This window comes from Parasteatoda tepidariorum, chromosome 9 (genome assembly GCF_982258835.1).
Source record: "Parasteatoda tepidariorum strain Cologne lab strain chromosome 9, Ptep-v5.0, whole genome shotgun sequence".
In the NCBI taxonomy this organism is placed as follows: Eukaryota; Metazoa; Arthropoda; class Arachnida; order Araneae; family Theridiidae; genus Parasteatoda; species Parasteatoda tepidariorum.
Genome location: NC_141763.1, coordinates 19,251,322 through 19,273,826, shown reverse-complemented (window position 1 = coordinate 19,273,826; position 22,505 = coordinate 19,251,322). Strand labels below are relative to the sequence as shown.

Below are 22,505 nucleotides of genomic sequence, written 5' to 3'. Positions count from 1 at the left end.
CATTTAACTGCATTAATGCGCTAAATGATCTCTGATTCAGAAAGGTGCCCCCGGGACTCGAACTCATTTTCTTGGGAATAGCAGTTATGTGCTTCATCTGACACTACGGGACCATGGTCATCAGTCTGCGGAACAAAAAATCAAGCTGAGTTATTTTCGCGGTTTTGCAGCGCAATGAAAACATCTCATACCTCATAATACACCTCCTAATTCGTCTATAATTTTGCCATTCGGTGTGGTAGTTTACTGCGTTATAACAATATCTCACCAAAATTCAGAATTATAGGTTAATAATAAGAGAAGATATAGGCCTTAAGTATAGTTAGAGCATGTGCTATATTCTTGTATTATATAGGGAATCATTCATTTACAATATTACATTTAGGTTCCTGAGTACCAAAACTAATTTGTCTATAATTTTGAGGCTTGGTCTCGTGTTTACTGACCTTGAAAAAAATATATGGTCAAAGTTAGAAAATTATGGATTAATTCAAAAACCAAATATTCGCTATCGCAATGCTCGAATACGCCATGTGGGTAGAAGACCGGTTCCATAGCTTGACCCTTCCCCTCTTCCCAGTTATATAGGAAAGTACTATGATATTTTTTCCTTTCTTATTATTTTTCGTATTTTATTAACACAAATATTTTCGAAAATTTCCACTGTGTCTCGCTGGAGGTGGAAAATTCTGCTCTACGCCACCTGTAGCCCATTTCGCGAGTCTATATCATTTATGGATGGTGTTTTCTACGCTAGGGAGCGCTGCAAGCTCGGGACTGCCTAAATTTCCGGGTTACTGTTTCAGTTGTATTTTAAAGCCATTTGGCATCATTCTGTTTTGAGATTCTTGCAAACAATGCATTTCATTACTTATTGCTTATGTTTGCAATACTAACAATACTGTTTACAATACTAAAAGTGTTAACACTAACGTAAGATGGTGCACAGCTTGCAACACGAACAAACAGTAATAAACAAATGGAAAGAGGCCAAATCAAGACTGCCAAAAAAGCGAGTTATTCAAAATCTAGCAACCATGTCACCTTTTTAAATAATAAATAACAAAATAACTAAAACAAATTTTCACTCCAAACTCCCCAGAATTACATATTAACATTAATATCTTATGAAATACGGCAGATTTGAGGTCAGAAATTATCTAGTTTATTTCTTTTATTGAAAACAAAATTATCTGTTTGAAAACATCACCTATAAGAATAACATGTAGTAAGCAGCTGCAAACTTTTTAACCGGAACTAGAGTAGGTCCCGAGCTCGAGATTGTTATTGTTTACATTTCTATTGAAAACACCACCCATAGTTTTATTATTGTGATTTGTGTTTAAACTTACCCGTACTTTTACCTTCCCTAAGAGTTTTGTGTAATTTATAAACTCTAAGATGTCTTACATAAATTTAAGAATAATATTACAACATAAATAAGGCCTATATAGGCTTTGCCATGTTTTGAGTATTATCCCTTATCTGACCATATTTGTGTAAAATATCGCTGTTCGTTATTTTTCCGGTTGCATCATAGTAGTCAAAATTAAACGGATTGAGCTAAGTTAAAATGAAAGAACGCGTTATATTTTAAAGACTACAAGCATAGTAACATTGGAAGATGCGCTTTTTCAAACTTAGTCATAAAATAAATCGAGAGTAGTCATTCGGAAGTTCGGCGACGAATATTACCCGTAGCGCCATCTTAAATTTTTTTTTTATGGTTATTCATTCAGTTTTGATATGTAACTACAACTTTGATCATGAATAAACTTTTATTGTTTGTTTTTTATTTTTTTTATCAGACAAAGTTTAATTGTATTTTGATGACCTCTCCTTTTCTTATAACTGACTTGTCAAGTTCATGATGATTGAAAATTAATAAGCATAATTTTTTTTTATGTTACTTCCAAAGAATTTTTTTCACTAAAGAGATTTTATGAAGTGTGCTAGTGCTATAATTTTTTGTGGACATACGCCGGTTTTTTAATTAAACTTACATACTAGAAAGAAACGCGATTTTGACTTGTATTAGTAATTAATTACAGGTAAGTTAAATGTTTCGTTTCAATATTAAGTAGAAAATATCAGAGAGAATTATTAGGACTAAAGTTTCAATGCTGTTTCTGTATCACTTTCGTATTGATATTTCTTATTATTTATTAATATATTTTATTAGGAGTTCGTTCAGTCAAAATTAGTATAATTTGTATCTTTTTGCAATGAATAAATTATTTTATTTTGTTGCAGCTGCAAAAAATTCAAATTTGTCTTTTCCCGGAAATGAAGATGTCGGAAATTCCTCGTTTAATAATAAACGATTGACTTTGTTTTGCCAATTATGTTTTTTCGGAAGGAGAAATAAATAATAAACTCGAAATATATTTTATTAAGATAGATACCATAGTTGAGCATTATTTTATTAGCTTCTTTATATATATTATATAAGTTTAAATGTTATTTACTTTATATTTAAATCGGATTTATTTATTGACTTGTAATTATCTATTATGAGCTGTCATTTAAAGTTATGCCGGATTTCTTCTTCCATCGATTGTAATAGATAGAGGTTATCTCTATAGATAAGACGAAATAGATCTACTTTGATAACAATGTTTGTTTTATTTATTTTATGAACGAATGTTATTTTTGAAGTTTTATTTATATACATTTTAATATGAAGTATTTTATTAGAGTTTTTCAAATTGTTTTTATTTTTCCAAATATTGGTTAATATTTTGTATTTGTGGTGACATTATTTTGAAGTGTTTAATAGGCTATTACAAAACATCTAGTCATTGAGATATTTGAGTTGTCATTTTTTAGCTTTATTATCATAACTGTTTGATTTTAAATGTTATTGAAATTGTGCTCTGATATTATTGAAATCTGTTGCTAACGGTGTCAAATCTTCTTGTATTTAACAGTAGGTGACATGGAACTTTTGAATTACAAATGTGTTTTGGAATAGTATTTAAATTATTATATCTTAGTTTATCTATGATTTTATATAAGACATTCAATTAAAATAATATTTTGATGATCTTGCTGAAAATCATTAAAAATTATAAATTATTTTCTGATTTTTTAAATCTTGTTACTTAAAAATGAGAAATAAAGTAATTTCTTCTTATTTAATTTTAATACTAGATAATAATGAAGCAAGCAATATTTAAAAACATTAGATTAATCACATTAAAAATTAGAATAATAGTGAAATGAAAATTAAAATTAGAATAATTAAAAATTAGAATAATTTCCTAGTGATTAATTTAATAGTTTTTAAATCTTAGAAGAAGTGTTTTTTTTATAAATTGTGATAAATTTTTTTTTTCTTTCTAATATCTTTTTTATATATGACATATTTTTTGCTAATTTCAATATAATATTATAAACAAAAAAGTACTATTCATCTATAAAGACTTAATTATACTTGAAAAAATTTGGATAATCTTTAAAATGTTGTGGTCTATCTTTCTCTAATTATTTTCTTATCCTATTTCCCCTCTTATGGTATATATGGCCTTCTGCTGATAACAGAATAATAAAATAGAAAAACCACTGATGAGTTTTGTAAAAGTTTACATGTAATTAAGAGAGAGACCAAGAATAGAATAGCAACTACTACAATTAATTCATTATTATTATCATTTCCTAGTCTAGATTATTGTCTAATAGTTGAGTATTAAAAATCACTGTTTTCAAAGTTTTTCATTATAATCTAACTTTTAAGCCTTTTTAGAAGGGCAGCCCATCCTGCTTCCCTTTTTAAGTGCCTTCTGTGCCCTTTATGTAAAAATAAGCCTCCATCCCTTAAAAACACTGCTGTTTTATTCATATTCCATTTTTAAAAAAATAATTCACTGTTTAGTTATAATAATTACCCACTAGTTAAATTATCTCTGTTTATATGTTTACTCATGTTGTTAGGATTATTCTCAACTGGTTAACTTTTTTTTTGGGGGGGGGGGAGTATGTGAATCAATTTTTAAATGATTTTATACAGGATGTGTAGCATTTTAAAAAAGTGCTTAAAGGTGCTTTTTTTATATTTGGGGTTTGTAGAAACTGTTTAATTTTCTATCTTTTAGAAAAAGAATTTTTTTTCTCTGCCATGTCGATTGTTCTAATTACAAAAAAATGCATGACTTTCACAATTTTCTCTGCATTATTTATCAGAAACAATTTATTTTATAATGATTATGTAAAGTTTTTTGAAATGTTTTTGAATTTTATTAATTTTAGGTTTATAAATTAAGAACCAGAGTTGGCCAAAAATGTAATCGATTACATTTTTTGATTACAGTAATCAATTACTTGTAATCATGATTACAATTTTCAAAAATTTTGATTACAGCTGTAATCATGATTATAATATTGATTACAGTAATCAATTACTTGTAATCGTGATTACAAAGTTTGATTACAGCTGTAATCATGATTACATAGTCGATTACAGTAATCAATTACTTGTAATCATGATTACAATTTTCAAAAAATTTTGATTACAGCTGTAATCATGATTACAATTTTGATTACAGTAATCAATTACTTGTAATCATGATTACAAGTAATTGCGATTACAAGTAATCACAACAAAAACGATTACAAGTAATTATGATTACAAGTAATCAAAATATATGATTACATGTAATTTGATTACATGTAATTTGATTACATGTAATAATGATTACATGTAATCTAATTACACGATTACAAGACTATTGTATTCTTATAAATGATTATATTTTACAGTAGATAGTAGAATGTATTTTATTATGATACATTTTGCACGTATTAACATGTACTGCATTTTGTACGTATTTGTATACGTACAAATGAATGTAATTAAAATGTATGTACATATGATTTTATCTAGTGCATATGTTCAGACATTTTAGTTTCACACACATGTACATACACTTATATTGTAGGTATAAAATATACGTACGTATGTATATAGATAATAATTACGTATGTATGTGCAAACAATGTAGACATGTACATTTATACACAATGAATATATGCATTTTATGCAAATATTTGTGTATGTAAAATGTATATCTATGTTCATGTATGCATGTATACACAAGTACTTGTGTTTGTACGAACATACATACATTGTCTGTACAATGTATGTCCCACGCATGTATGTGCAATTTATTTATGAACAGTACAATATATGTATGCATGTACAATATAGGCATATCTGTAGGATGTACAATATATGTATGTATACATGTACATGATATGCATGTCCAGTGTATTTATGTACATGTACATAATATGTTCATGTTCAATGTAAGTATCCAAATATGCATAATACATTTGTGTACGACTGTACGTACATTGGGAGTATTTATATTTCACATATATTCATACATGCATTCGACATGCATAACGTACGTACATACACACATTTGAGATGCATATATTGTACAGATGTGTATACATATAGCGTACAGATGTATATTCATATAATGTACATATGATGAAATGAACATATAATGTTCATATAATGTACATATGCGTGTACATGTACAGTACATATGTGCATAAATATATTGGGCATAATTCTTTCGTACAAATTTTACATGTGTACATGCATGCTATCCCTATCTATGCATATGGTGCAATGTATATATGTCCAATGAATGTATCCACACATGTACAATACACGTATGTTCCATGTATGCATATCCATATGTACTATATATGCACGTACAATACATGAATGTATGTACATACATTGTACATGCGTACATACATTACACGTATACATATGTACATTACATTTATGTCTAAATATGTGTACAATGCAATAAATAAAATGCATGTAAGTTAACTTTTAATGACTCAAGCAAGTTAAATGACAAAATCAAACGATATTTAAATTTAGTTTTCAGCTTTAATTGTTCTATATCATTTTGAAATTCTCTGAATAAAAAATTATTTTCAGGTATTTTCATGAAATGTTTGACAATATAGATTTATTTTTTTTATAACATAATGCATGATTCATAGAAATTTTTTAAATGGTAAGAAAAACGGTAAATTTTATGTGTGGAATTAATATTTAGAAATTCCAAATAAAATTATCGTTTGCTTTCTAAAAAATATGAGGTCGAGTTTCATATGCCTTAGAATAAATTTTAAAACAAATTTTAATAACTTTACTCATATAAATTTTTTTAATGTATGCACAATGTATGTGTATATTGTAATTACATATATTTAAATGTACGCATGCATTTGTACATTACTTGTAATTATGTACATGTATACGTTGTATGCACATGCATACATTGTGCATATAACTATTTTTTTGTACATCCATGCATTACATGCGCATGAGTATTAACAAAGTATGTAGTTATACAAGTACATACGTAAGTTGTACATAAGTACATACTTTGCGTAAACATATATCGATGTACATATAAATATGCATGTATACATGTACGCATTTTATTTACGCAACTATGTGCATATATTGTACCTTTAAATAACATTCTTACATATTGTTCGCAAATACGTACAATTTTATATACAAACGTACATTGCATATACGTGCTATTATCGTAAATTTGTACAATATATGCACTTAAGTACATAAAAGCATGCAAACGCATAAACAATAATTTATTTTCATATACGTTCATACATACATTGTCTATGTATATAAAGATACAAAACATTGCCTTTTTGTACAAACTAACATACATGCGTACATGTATCATAAATGCATAATTATATGTACTAAGCATATGCGCATTGCATTAAGTATATTACACTATAGTTATGAATATTGTACGTACAAACAACGTTTGTGCATACATTGTATGTATAGGAATCGCAAATTGTACGCTTATGCGTGCGTACATTCTATGTACATAAAAATATGTAAACACATGAATACTTACATAAAAAACTTGACTATAGTATACAATCGTAATAACTTGTAATCGTATAGTTTGATTACAAGTAATCACAATTACATGTAATCAAATTACATGTAATCAAGATTACATGTAATCATATATTTTGATTACTTGTAATCATAATTACTTGTAATCGTTTTTGTTGTGATTACTTGTAATCGCAATTACTTGTAATCGTGATTACAAGTAATTGACTACTGTAATCAAAATTGTAATCATGATTACAGCTGTAATCAAAATTTTTTGCAAGTTGTAATCACGATTACAAGTAATTGATTACTTGTAATCGTGATTACAAGTAATTGATTACTGTAATCAAAATTGTAATCATGATTACAGCTGTAAGCAAAATTTTTTGAAAGTTGTAATCACGATTACAAGTAATTGATTACTTGTAATCGTGATTACAAGTAATTGATTACATAGCTGTAATTATCTGTAATCAATTACAGTTGTAATCGATTACTGTAATCAATGGCCAACTCTGTTAAGAACTATAAACGATAGAAATTTTTATTATTTATTATTGCACAGATCCTAATGATGATTATTTTTTTTTGTAAAGAGCTTAAAAGGTACTTAAAATGTGCTTATTTTTTGTTGAAAAGTATGGTTAAAATTTTTTTGATATCCAAATTCAGTTATTATATAATATAACTCATTTTGATAAATTTTAACGGTGTTAAATAATACCTAAATAAAATTAAGTAGTTAGGACACCTTTAAATTGCATTAGTTTGAACTTTGTTAACGTTACATATATTATTGTAATTCAGATTATGAATAGCTAGTTTGGGAAGTTGAAGTTGGCACCTTTGCAACAAGAGAACTGATCAAATGAACGAAAACATCTCTGCTTTATCCCTTTGTTCATTTCATCATTTCCCACAGAGTTTATTTGTAGTTAAAAGTACAAAATTTATTTATTTGTTTATTTATGAACACAGAAGTTCAAAATTTATCAACTATTCTTGATAGTAGGTAAAATTTTGAAAATCCCACTTTTCTCCCTTCCAAGTTATGGTCTAAAAAATCAAATTGATGTTATATGATAAGCCAAACAAATATCTTTTTTATAAATCAATCTCAAGTCCAGAAGTATTTTAATATAAATTCACTAGAAAAAAATTGCCTTTAAAGGGTTAAACAAAGATTCTAGACATTCGCTATAATTACTACTAATATTCACTAATTTCTGTATTGCATTGTGTATCATGTTACTTATTGAATGTAATTCATTTTTTGCAGGATTATTGATTTACTTTAAAGAACTCCTTTTGCTAAATAACAGTAAGTATTTGCAAATAAGTTCTCTGTAGTTTTTTTCTTTTTTTTTTGTACAAAAGCAATTATTACTCTTGGAGAAATATCTTTGAGCCATTCACATTTTCTTGTTATATTTATTTTAGGTAATCAAATTAATGTATGTATTTGCTTCTTTCATTTTTGTTTTTTCTTTCAAATAAATAGGAAAAAATGTAACTTAAGTTATTATTTAATCTTCACTGAATGTTATAAAATTAGATATGATTTTCCATGAACTTTAAAAGGCATTTAAGACGATCTTTAAAATATTTCACCTTGTTGTTATACATATATCTCCTATATATTATAAGATGGTTAAATATGTATTTATGTTGTAGGTTAAGTGAAATGTCAGGCACTTTGTAAGCGAGAATATTTCCGTATCGTGATCTGTTGCACCAACTACAATTGCGATGGTGCCGAATGGATTTTAAACTTTCATATTTCCCAAAAAAGAAAAATATGTAGATGTTGGAACACAGGTCACGATGTGGAAATCTCCCCTTGTAAGCCACTGATGTTTCTTAGCACCACGCAACTTACTCATTGTTCATCTTCTATTGAGTCTAAAAGCATATGGACTAATAGTCAGGGTTGGCTTTTTGCCGGTAGAAACTGCTTTTTGCCATGCCAGTGGCAGAAACTAGTTACAACCGGTAAAAACTGGCAGAAATGTCTATATTGGTTCTAGTAATTGCTTAATGGCATTTTGCTTAAGTAAATTGAAAAATGTAACTGTAACAAATTTTTTAATTGTAAATATTTGTTTATATTAAATACAAAGAGTGCAGTATATCAAATATTTACATAAAATAAAGAATAAAGTAATGTTATATTAAATATAAATACTAGATTTTAATTTATTATATTAAACTGAAATTCAGTAATCATTAACATTTAACTTTTAACATAACTGAATAGAGCTATTTTCAAATAGTTTTTTTCTTTTCAATACATAATTTGCATGGGAACAATCCAATTATTATAGCAGTAACAGTTAAATTTCTCGTTCGTGCATAGCAAATTGAGAAATTGTTTAGGTTTAGAAACTGCATCAAAACTTGTCTTTTGTTATAGATTACTGCAGAGTGCAAACAATGTGATATTTGATTTTGAATGGTGATAATTTTGTAAATAAATTGTGCTTTGTTTAACATTTAATTGTTTTTATATGAATTATCCATTGTATGTCAATCTCAGTACTTACTTTTATGTCATTTTCTGAATTTCTGCCAGTTTCTGCCACAAATGTGGCTGAAAAAGCATTATGCCATGCCAGTTTTAACTGGTTTCTACCAGTGGTTTTAACCACCTCTGCAGAAACTTGCCAACCTTGCTAATAGTAATGAGCTTACAAATATGTGACTAAAAAGAAGACACAATATACTTTCTGGAGGCTTTTCCAATTGGTCTCATTCTTTGCAAAATCTTGGTGGCATTTGAGAAAAGTGAATAGTGGTACTTATCAGTTGTAGGGACCACATGAACTTTTCTGATTCAATATCAACACAAACATTACACACCGCCTAAGTGAAATAAGATTTCTAATATCATGATGCTAATCTAACAGGTTTATAGTCAACAAATATCAATATTTTTAACAATAAATTGTAACTATTTTATATTGTTTTTACATTTGTTGATACTTTCATTACTCAAATAAAATGTATCAATACCTACATTAATATTGCATTCAATAATTATTGCATAATATTAAAAGATGTCATTCAAAAAAATTAAATATATTCTAAACATTTTAACATTAATCTTTGCAATTTATTGATGCAAACTGAGTTATTGTCATTTAAACTCACTTTTTTTACAAATACATATCTTACTCGTTTAGCAAATAGGTGTCTATTTTTTTAGTATTTTGATCCACGGATTCATTAACTTAGTAATTCAGTACGATATAGCAACCTTACATTATAATGTTCACATAATGGGAGGTTATACATTTACTGATAAAACTTTATGTAATAATTTTATTACTGCAATAATTTTATGTTGGTCTAAGTCAAATTTTTGTGACCCTGGACCAACGTAACTTAGTAACTCAGTACGATATAGCAACTTTACATTATAACTTCTACACATGAGATGTTATACATTTACTGTATAATAATTTTATGTTAGTCTGAGTCAAAGTTTTGTGTCTCTGGACTAACGTACCTAATTGCCATAATTTTGATCTCTTTTGTTATTTATTATCCCTGTGCATTTGTTGCAGTGGGTGATTCGAACTTTCGAGCAAAGGACATTGGCTTCCGTGCTCAGAAGAAGTTGCTTAGTCGTATGGCAAACAAGAGTATTGCAAAAGTATTTATCGATGACGCCACAGGAAATCTGCTGGACAATCTCTATAAACTTGGCAGGAGTCAGTCTGGTAATAAGAAGGAAGCTGAAAAAGTCGTAAAGAATATTATAAAAGTGAGTTTTATTTCTAAATCTAATCTAAATACTTTAATAAAATTATGTTTTATCTTGTTTCAGGTTAAACTTTTTGTTTTTTAATATTTTGAAATTGATTCTCAAAGATATTATAAACTTATCTAAGTGCATGCTGAAAAAAATGTAGAAATTTAAAAAATGCTTATTAAAAATTTATTTTGCAAATTAATGCTAAGTGTGTTAATTATTTTATTTTTAGTTAATAGCTTTAAAGTTCTGTTGATTTCAGTATAATTAGAAATTATAAATCAAATTTATTCCATATTAACTTTAGTTGTGTAACAAGTATGACTTGTTATAGTTGCTGCATGGTAGGAAAAACCTGTATGAAATGAACCTGTATGGTATGAAAAACATGAAAATAAGAGTTTAGATTGTTTTGAACAAATGAATAGATAAATCAACCAAAAGATTGAGATTTTATCAAAAATTGCAAGAAATTTTGAGAATAAAAAGTGAAGCGGTTTTCAAAAGAATTTATTAATTCCATATAGGGTCTCTATCAATTTATCTGATACTTTGTACTTAGTATTTCAAAATACCTAATACCATTAGTGCAGAATTATGTCTGAAAATCGAATCTAATATTTAAGAATTTAAAATTAGTTTTGGTTTAATCAACAAGAACTTTCCTCATTGTCTAAACACCATAATTTGGTGTATTCATATTGTCTAAATGCCATCATTTAGTGTTTCGACACCGAGGAAAGTTTTTGTTTATAGAGCTGAAATTTTGAATGTATTTTGAATTACATTTCAATGTCAGTTTTAAAAACTCTGATCTTTGATTTATTTTGTTTAAATACATTTAACTTTAGATTAAATTTTCAACGATACCATTTTACTTTACAGGTACATTTCACTTTTGTAATTTTACAGGTACATATAATTTAGATTAATTGCTTAATGCTGCATTTTGTTATTCCAGATTGTAATCAAAATAGGAATTTTGTATCGCAATGACCAATTCAATCAAGAGGAACTGTGGACAGCTGAAAAATTTAAGCACAAATTCCACTCCACAGCCATGGCAATCATCAGTTTCTATGAGGTCGAGTTCTCCTATGATCGTAATTTTCTCCTACAATCTTTAAACGAATGCTGTGCCCTTCTCAAGAGTTTAGTTGTCCGCCACCTAACGGAGAAATCCATCAACAGAATAGAGCACGTGTTCAACTTTTTTGCCAGTCCAACGTTTCTCGATGATGTGTTTAGCAGAGATAGTCACCACAAAGACATTTTAGGAAGAATTGTGTCCGACATGCATAGGCTTATGGAAGATGGTTCTCTTTAATGATATCTAGCAGAGATAGTCACCACAAAGACATTTTGGGAAGAATTGTGTCCAGCATGCATAGGCTTATGGAAGATGGTTCTCTTTAATCATATATCTCTTATAGCAGTGTCCTTTTATTAAAAAACAAATTTTTACACGGAACCTTTTTTTTTAAAGAATGAAAACCAGTGAATTTTAATCTCTAGGAATTATGCCTTAAAAACACTTTTTTTAAAGGGAGAATCGCACATGTTTTTGTAATTAACAAAGGAAACTGACTACAGGAAAAAAAATAGGTTTAAAGGGAATTTTTAAGGAATGCTGCCTATGTTTTTATAATAAACAAGAGTTATAGATTGTAGAAACTGTCTAACTCTGAATTTAGCATGTTTTTTTTATAGGATTGCACATGTTTTTTGTAATAATCATGGAAGATGTTGTTGTACATTAATAATCCTAAATTCAAAGAAAAATGTTTTTAAAAGACATTTTTAAGAAAGATTGCACATGTTTTTGTAATAAACAAGGGTAGTAGATTACAAGAAAATAGTAGTATGCATTAGGTATCGTAAACTGAGTTTAGCATGCTCATTTTAATTTAGTGCTTGATTTATAACGCTTAAGCTTTTTATAAAGAAATCTTAATTGTAATTTCCTTCAAGGATTTTTCTGCAAGTTTTTGTGTTTTGAATTACTAATTCAATTTGATATATTTTATTCATTCTTCTTTGAATGGATTTTAATCGACAATGTACCAGTTTGTAATTTAAATATAGTTCCTAGCTTTTGATATAATGTAATCCTTTCAATTTGCATTATAATTTTGTTTTAAAACTTTTAAGACATAGTACTGAATTTAGTAATTAAAGTAGTATGTATGCTACTTCATAATTGTCATAATTAATCATATAATGAGTAAATAGATTTTTATTTAATTATTTTAAAACTTTTATTTGCATAGTTACTATTATTAATGTTTGCTTACGAATTGTTTTCATTTATCTACAGTTGTATGTTAAAAATACAAGTTGATTAGTTATTGTGACATTACAATACACTTGCCATGTTTATTGCAATTTTTTTGCATTGTCCATGTATATTTAGAAAAAGATTTGTACACATCTGTTTAAAAACAGGTATTTTTTAATAATGAATTTTTGCAGTTATACATATTTGATTTGAGCGTTTATAAGTGTTTTTCATTGTGAGGTATAATCTGTCTTATTTTACTATCAAAATGTGCTTCCACAAGTATACAGACTCACACATTTGTGTACTTTAAAATTATGCACAATATTGAATAACAGCTAAACTTTTTGAAATGTAGAAGTCAACATTATGTAATGTAGTTGTTTGTAGTGTAAGCTATTGAAATACTTAAAAGAGAATGCATAGTTGCATTTAAAATATGAAGAAGATAGCAAAGTTGCCATATTTGTTATCGATGACTTAGAAAAAAATCACCCTTACATGTCTTAATTACTTCCCAGATAGTAGGATTAGAGGCGAAATTAATTAATATTTATCGCTTAAAATAGTAGGAACATTATTGCATTATACATATTAAACAATAATAAAAATTTATTATTTTTTATTTTAATTAGGATAATACTCTTAATTAATTTTCTATTTAAATAGATTTTTGGTATAATTAGATTATTTTTCTTTTAATTAAAAAAAAATAGAAAGTTGTAACAATCATTAATAATTATTTTGATCTCTTGCTTGATTTTCTATTCTGTTAAAACTAATTCTAAAATTTATTTTTTTAAAACTATAACTTATATAGCCATATGTTCAATTTGAAAAACTTAACTAAATGATCTCATATGACCCTATTGTATTAAAATTAACTTATTTCAAATATTTTGTTCTATTCTTTCAGCATTTTAGCCTCTATTTTCTAATGCAATATTTGTAAAGTATCCCTTATTTATGACTAAATTAAATCTTATTTATTAAAAAAAAAAATTCTAAAAAATATATCTGATATTTTTTGTTAAATATAGTTGTAGTTTATAATACTTGTTCCTATACTTTAAAAGTAAATTGTATACTGACAAATATTGTGGGGAAAAAATCAGATATAATTTTTTCTTTTTCTAATTGTTATAAATTGCACAATACTTTCCTGATAAATACTTAAACAACATCATGATATATTATTTTGATGCCAAATTTAGTATTGTGTGGAAGTGTTTAAAGAAATTTGATGCCATTTTTGTATGTTATGTGCTCATTGTAAAACCATGTAATTGCCTACATTTTGCATGAAACTGTGCCATAGTTTTGTACCATAAATTTATGATGCCTTATAGATGGTTTGAGTAACAAATGAATTTTAAACTTTTTAATCTTTTATATACTGTTCATGTTATATTAGATATGTAGTGATAATTACTGACTTACTTGTAACTGTTTGAAGTTTTTCAATCTTAACCGTGCATATCATATTCGAAATGAGGCCAATTATCATAGATTTAGAGTTCTACTAATCAATTTTGAGAGAGCTTTTGAACAGTACAGAACCTCTTATCCGGAAATCAGAAAACCGGAACGAAATTCAAAGCATTTTCCCACCATTTAAGAAAAAAATAAATTTTTTTTTCCTCAAAAGATTTCAGAATTTTTTCTTTTTTAAAAGATGTTTACCATCATTTTAGAAATAATCATTAGTTCCCTATACTCTCAAGAGAAGTAAAAGTTTTTTAAAATTATTCTAAATATATATACTATATATATATATATTTAGTTGAGTTTGACAATAAAAAACAGTTCTTTGTAGCGATTCAGAAAACCGGAAAAATCAGTTATCTGGAATAGCGATCGTTCCGGATAATCGGTTCTCTACTGTATATTGGTTGTGGTGTGTGCCAAGTGGTAGTTATTGCGTTGGTCCCCTCTCCTCTGTAGACTGATTGATTTGTGTGTGTGTGTGTGTGTGTGAGTTAAAACACATAATTTTCTTTTTGCTTCAAAAATTTTTTACTCTCAATCTTTTAAATTTATTTTTCAAGCTTTTTTTCTAATTTATTTGTTGAGATATTAGAAAACTTTAGAGTACAAAAGTTTTCTAATATCTCTACAAATAAATTAGAAAAAAAAAGCTTCAAGTATATCTTTAAAAGATTGAGAGTTGGTTTTTAACTTAAGAAAAACTGGAAAACGTTGATTCTGTTTCTGAAATGGGACTATGTTTTAGTTGAAAGTGAAAGTATGCAGTTATTGTATTTTCTTGTGTATAAGTTAACCCTATTTTAAACTTCAAATGGAAATCTAGTATGCATTCATTGTATAAGTCGATCCTTGATTTTACACTTGTTCAAGAACAATATTTAATCAATTAAAGTAATAATTTTTGAGTTCAAATGTATTACTGCTGTATTAACCGACCTCGTGCCCCAACTATCATTGCAACTTAGGGCCTCAAAAAGTCCACATAAAACGAGAACAACTCTGAAAATTTAAAACGAGATCTCTTGTTGAAACGTGTACATATTTAAAATATTTATGTGTTTGAAAGTAATCTATTAAGCTAGTAACCTAATTTAGTATTCAGCTTTTAGACTTACAATATTATGCCATCGAACATTTAATATTAGTATTCAGCATTATTCTTGCTGACTGGAACGTTATGTGTGAAATCTGTAGTTTTATTCAAAATATCCTGCCATTATTTATTTTGGTAAGCATTGATACAGTTTATCTTAATGTTATTGCTTCTTCTTTTTTTTTTTTCAAATAATGAGATTATTTTAATATATTTCTTTTTTTTGTACATATTTTTTTTAACTTTTCACTACATTTTCCAATGGTTTATTTTCATTAATAATTTTTTTGTTAGTGTGATTTTGATATTTTTAGACCTAAAAAGTAGTTTTTTACCTTAAAGTTTTCTCCTTAAAGTAAAACAGTTTTTTTTTTTAATGTTATTAAACAAGGAAATAGTGTATTAAGGAGTGATAGTTTGCTAATTTTTTTTCTTTAAGGTGTCCTTATTGTTGGGCCTCTAGTTTCTTATCTTAAATAAGAATATTTTAATTTGTGACACTTAGCTATGAAAAACTTTTTTTAATATAATATCAGCAAAATTACATTCCACATTAAAAAAAAAAACAGTGGACAGTATTTTATTTTAACATGTTGTGTTTACAGTTTATTTCCATGAGCTTGACATTTCTTAAAATTCGAAGCCTTGCTGGGTTAAGAAATTTGAATGAAATGGAACATTTACACACCAAATTTTTTTAAATATATAATATTAATTCACTGGTATATCAGCTCTTAAATTCAAAATTTAAGTGAATATATTTTATAAAAAGTGAGATTATGTTGAATTACATGAGCTAAAAAATTGTTTTAAATATTAATTTTTTTAAAGCCTCTAAACATCACTTAAAGCTGGTTGTTTTTCTCCAACCCACACTTGTTTCTTATCTTATTCTCAAAGTATGTTTTCATTGTTATTGGCGGGTTAATTAGATCAGCGGTTCCCAATTTTAAGCTATGGAAAATGTTAGATTTGACTTTGGCAAAACCTCCAGAGACTTAATAAGTTTTATTAGCAAATCTAAACATGTTAATTAACAAAACACTATTAATTATTTTGAAAATATTTAGTGTCTGAAATTTCATAAATTATTTTGAAAAGAGTTAATGAATGAATGAAATGTTTATATTCTATCGTTTCATGAACACTAGTCTTGAAATACTATTTTGTGTTTTGAGGGAGATATTTGAATTTGCAGGTTTGGAGCCCACAAATTTAGCTTTTGATTTAAGTTAGTGAAAGATTAAACTGAATATGAATTTGGAATCAGGGTTTTTGTTTAAAGAAAAGCGGAAAAAGAATGAAATATACTCTCGTAATCTCGAACTTCGATGTCTCTAAAACCTTGTTATGTCAAAAAATATTTTCCACCTTGGCATTCTATATCTACCTAATGATAATTTGAATTCCTATGTTGATGAGATTCTTCTCAAAACCTTGTATCTCAAATTTTTTTTCTAAATAGAAATCTAATTTTTTCGAAAAAAAACCACAATGTAAAATTTATGTACACTAATTTTTTTCTGTTTAATGCATAATTATTTATGTCTTTTAAAAATAAGATGATCACTGTTGTATTTAGACTTATAGTTAACTATCATTAAATACATATTTCATGACTCTACATTTTAGAGTATATTTGTCTACTTTTTAGAACATATTTAGTTCTGAACTTGTTATCTCGAAAACTCTCTATCTCAAATTTTTTTTTTTAACTGTCTCTTTGAGATATCGAGAGTATATTGTAAACGTTAAAAATGCTTATCAGAGAAACACGGCTCTTCAATGTTAAATTTAGTAATTTTTAATCTAGGCAAAATACTAATGTAATTTTTCATAAATGAGAGTTATTGACTGCTCATTGGAGTGACTGTAAACACCTAGTTCGGAAGACTTGGTTCACCTTGTCATGCCATGATCGATGATGATGATCATTCATTCAATTATTTGTTATTAGGGTTTTTTTTCACACACATTTGAATAGAATAAATTTAGACAAGTAATGAATAATTAGTGAGATAAAAATTTAATTGCAGGTTTAAAAAATAACTGGTAGAAAAAAACCAAATTTTCAGAACCGCTTTTGACCCTCCTACGGAACCTTAAGGTTCCGATGAACACCTTTTGAGAACCGCTGCATTCCATTGTTCTTAGAGGGTTTTGTATATTGAATCTTTTTTTTTAAATTGTAGATCAAATAATGTTTGTTTTTTTATTAATCAAGTTCGTGCTTATGAACTAGTGAGAGGAAATCTGTTTTCTTGTTTCAAAGTTTATGTGAAATTGAATTTAGATTGCTTGTGATATTAACCATCTTTTTTAAATTTTTTGTGATGTTGGTTGATTATATGCTTGAATTTCTTTAAAGGTTTTGTATATAATTATGATTCATTAATGTGTATTCAATTGTGTATTATCTAACTATATAATCATTTTTGAGAGTACTATTTCTATGCGTAGTAATTCGGTTGATTCCAAACTACGTAAGTTAGGGTTATATTATTCTTCTTGTTTAAAAGCTGCTTTGTCATTTTTTTTTATATTGCAAGCATTTGTTTTTGATCAATTTACTCCAAATATTATATTAGATTAGATTAATTTACTTTAATTACCACAGTTATTAAAGAAAAAAAAATCTATCTTAAAATATTGTGTGAGTTCTCTAAAATAAAATTGATCTCTTTTTTTTTAAAAAAATTGCTTTTGCTTTATGTTAATGTTCCAAATTTTATTTTTTTTATTTGCACATTTTAGTAAAACCTTTTTATTAATTTTTTCATCTTGTCTTCTGAATTTTATAGCCTTTGATCTAGTATATTTATAGAAACTAATCTTCTGTTATTTTTGGATATTTTACTTACAAAAATTATTTAAGTAATCCTTAGAATAGGTTCAAAATTTTATTTTTGTATTAATTACATTATTTTTCCTAGTTATTATTAACTAAAATTTTATTATCTTTCATAGTTTATTTATATTCCAAAATTTCCATTAAAATTATATTAGTTGTTGAATAAGTATGTATTTTGCTTTTTACATAATGTGTTTGTGCATACAAATATTTATCTTTTTGTGTATTAGGTTATCAGTTTATGTTTTATCTAATTTACTTTTTTATAATGTAATTCTAAACTATTTTATTGTTTTTTTTAACATTTTTGTTAGTACTTTTCCTCAAACGTTTTTTCCTCTATGCAAAACTTTTAGCTTATCACTCTTTTAAGAAAACATGCTTTTAGTTAACAATTATTATTAGGTTAACAATTAGTATTAAATCATTTTAATTTTGTAAATAAGTCCTGAGTTATAAAATATCAAATGAGGAAAATTGACGTTGTCCTAAATAAATCGCTGTTTCAATGTGATGTTATTTAAGTAATTTTTTGTGTCATTTAATAGTATTTTCATTGATGTTTCTTAACATTTGAAATTTCTCCAATCTCCACCTTTCATTACATTTTTTTAATTGATTTACTATTATTATCTGTAACTAGCACTGAGGTTTATTTATTTGTCGATTTCGTGTACCTAAAATATTTCATTGGTGGAAGAAGAAATATACTTTTGTTTCAATTGAGTTAAATACTTTTATAAGGGGAAAAAATGCTATGTCCATCAATCTGTTTTCTAATCTTATTGATTGTAACTTACAGCAAACTTCTGTTGATTTAAACAAACTCACATATTGGATAAAAGTTAATCTTTTTAATTATACACTAAGTAATTTTAGGATTTTTTTTATTTTATTGAATACTTTTTTGTTATGTAAACCTACGAAAAGAATAGCAACAAAACATTTTCAGCTTTAGCCACATAACTTTATGTATAACCTTTTAACTTTACAGAATTCATATCAGAAGAATGCCATATCCATAGCTGCCAACTCTACTGGATTTTGCCAGTTTCTACTGGTTTAATTAAAATTCTCCTGGTTTTTGTACATTTTAGAAAATTCCCTAAAATTGAGTAAGTTTCCTAAAAAAAAATTCCCTATTGAAATAGTTGTACAGATTATTGCTTGAATAATTAAGTATTACTAATGCATAATGAAGCAAACCTCATTTATATAAATCAATTTCAATACTCTTTTTACTCAAAATGTTCAGTTTATTTTTATTCAGAACTCTGTTTTTAAATTAATTTAAAAAATCTTTTAACTATCTTTGATGAATTAAATGCCTATTAATATTCGAAATTGTGAGTAAACATAATACATAACATTTCAAGCATATTTAATGTGAAATAACTGAAAAATATTGCAGGTTTACTATTTTGATGACTGTAAAAATCCCTAAAATTAACTGTGTTTAAAATATTTAGCTCATTATGCAACAATTATCATGAAGTTTATATCTACTGGATTTTTTCCTATCCATGTTGGCAGCTATGCATATCTAAATAACATGTTTTCTAATTTTTAACTGAAACAAGAAGACTTGCACTGTTTGCTTCTGTTCTGCTTAGCTTTTCCTTCTCATATCTTAGATTATATTGAGAGCTGTTGAATGAGGGAGGTGTAGTTTTTTATTTAATTGTGAGACATGGTCTTATGGACTTGGTTTAGTTTGTCTAAGCCAAGGGGGATAAGCAACAACAACATATATTTTTCTCAATCAATGTTTAGCATATATCCTTTACCTAAAACTGATTTAAAAAAATAAAATTTTGCCACTATTTTTTTTAATACAAGAAACAAAACATCGAAAATGCTGTTCATCACTTACAATTGTTTTTAAAGTGCCTTATTTTCATGTAGTATTCAAATTTTTTGAATGTAGAATGTGTAACTTTTAATTTGTAATGACTATAATTTTAATTTTTAATTAAGAATTGTTAACTACTTAACTTTAATTAATGTTTGTTAACTACAGTAATTAATTTTCTTTTAATCTACTTATCTCCCAATATGCTATCTGGGCATGGAAAACGAATTCCTTCATAAGATTTATGAACTGATGCTCAGATCTGAAAGAATATTTTTTTTCTTGTGTACTAATCATATTAATTTATATTAATTGTGAATAGTAGGATTACGTAAAATATACCGATAAATTTTTTTAAACTATTTTTTATTCTGGTTGAGCCTATAACTTTAAACTTAGTTTTTTATAACTTACTATTAATTGTTGATCTCCTTACTTAAGGTTTTATAAGCATACTTTAAAATATATGAAATTCGTATATTCAATTGTTTAATTGTTTTCAAGTTATGTATTCTGTTCCTCATTCACATAGTTGGCTTATATTGTTTAACTTTGTCTCCATGTTTTTTGCCATTTTGCTAATCTACATTTACACTTCATTGTTTACATTTTTCAATTTGCTTTTGTGGCTTGGATATATTATATGTTACGCAAAAAGCATGTTAACGTGATAGTTACTTGAAAATCACTACTTTGTACAGTTTATTATTTTAGCTGTTGTTTGTATTTATTCGGATTATCTATTTGTCTTTCATTATTATATTGATCATTTTGCTTAAATGATGTACTAAATATCAAGCATGTGATGTGCGACCATTAAATCAAATGAAAATCGCACTTTTGTTAAATAAATATTGGCACTCCCTGTGTTCATAAGCCAAAAATATTTAATGGTTTTGCACTTTAAAACGAAATTTAAAATGAAATTGACTGAATTTTTTTAAATGTGTAGTATTACACATTTATATCATATGTATTATATCATATTATTATGTTAAAATTTTTTATTAATAATTATTCGATGTAATGTGACATGGCAAAAAGCCTGCACTATAGTTTGTCTAAAATAAGAACTCCCCATACCATTCGCCTGGACCCCTGGTGGTGACTATGGTAACGAGATATAACTATTTCTGTAGGGGTGTGCAGTCACTGTTTAGGAAAGGTTTTGGCTCTGGTCAGCGAGAAAAAAGGAATCTTTATCTTTGGTCTATTGTGTTAGCCCTAGAAAAGTTACCTTCCCTGAAATGTGCTATTCTTGTTTCCATAGCAACAGCCTCTGACTTTGTGGCGGGGGGAGTTCTTGCCATAAACAAACTATATGTGCTATGTTGACCCATGAATATAGCCTAGCTTATTTGGTTTAATGGTTCATATATGAAGGTTTCTTCAATAATGAAAACTGTAACTTAATATATGAAATCCTAATTTAATTAATTTTTAAATTTTAATTAGTTTTAAATTTTTCTTTCAAAGAGATGCAAAATAGTGTCCTAATATTATTAAGAAAAATAAGAACATAAATGTTGTTAAGACTTAGTAAAACAATGTTTTGAAGGAATATTGTGATTTAATATGCTACAAAATTTTTTAAAAATTGTTACTTTCTTTATGAATTTTTTTTAGCCATTTATTTGCCCCAATGGCATTTCTAGTCTAGCATTATTCTCCTTCCCTTTTTTTATGTGTTTTGCAAAACAACAAATTTTATTGAAATGCATTTTCATTTCTGTGCATTTTAATGTTACTGTACTTAATGAATTTATCAATACTCCACTTTGCCATGTTTATAAGCATTTTACTGTACTTGTACATTTTTCACAAACAATAAAATGTTTTTTATATTATGAATTAACTTTTTTTTCTCTTTTTCCATTAGACTCATTGACATAAATATTTTATTTACTGTTTAAATACTTAATTTATAACCCAATTTTCATTACTTATTTTTGGGTTTACAAATATTAATATTCAACTCTGTAGCCTTCTAATTTTGAGCCTAACCCAGAAAACAAAAGAACTCGTGGATCAAGCATTGGGACAAAATAGCTTTCATGGAGAACTTTTTGATGGAACTAACCAACATTTGCATTACCACTATAACCTCCTATTGTTAGCCTGGCGGAAAGGGGATTCAGATCAATGATTCATTTACCGCTGACGGTGTTTTACATCGGCACTGTGGCGGTGCAAGACGGGAGCAGGGTTTGAACCTAGATCCCATCATTGGGGGACAAATGCTCTATCCCCTGAGCCACCGATGCTCACATAGTGAG

At 27.0% G+C, this 22,505-nt stretch overlaps 1 protein-coding gene across 6 annotated transcripts; it reads left to right on the top strand.

Moving 5' to 3' along the window:
• Nucleotides 1-1,759: 1,759 nt before the first annotated feature.
• On the top strand, nt 1,760-22,080 carry sigmar (Tumor necrosis factor alpha-induced protein 8-like protein sigmar). 6 transcript variants are annotated; one of them, XM_016051593.4, is made up of 4 exons: nt 1,760-2,051; nt 8,193-8,234; nt 10,480-10,679; nt 11,629-22,080. In XM_016051593.4, coding segments are annotated over exons 2-4 (567 nt in total). In that variant the 5' UTR covers nt 1,760-2,051; nt 8,193-8,233; the 3' UTR covers nt 11,995-22,080. The 6 variants fall into 6 exon arrangements, with proteins under 6 accessions (XP_015907079.1, XP_087007114.1, XP_087007115.1 ...); XM_087150988.1 differs by lacking the exon at nt 1,760-2,051 and adding an exon at nt 2,104-2,125; XM_087150989.1 differs by lacking the exon at nt 1,760-2,051 and adding an exon at nt 2,104-2,131.
• The last annotated feature ends 425 nt before the right edge of the window (nt 22,081-22,505 follow it).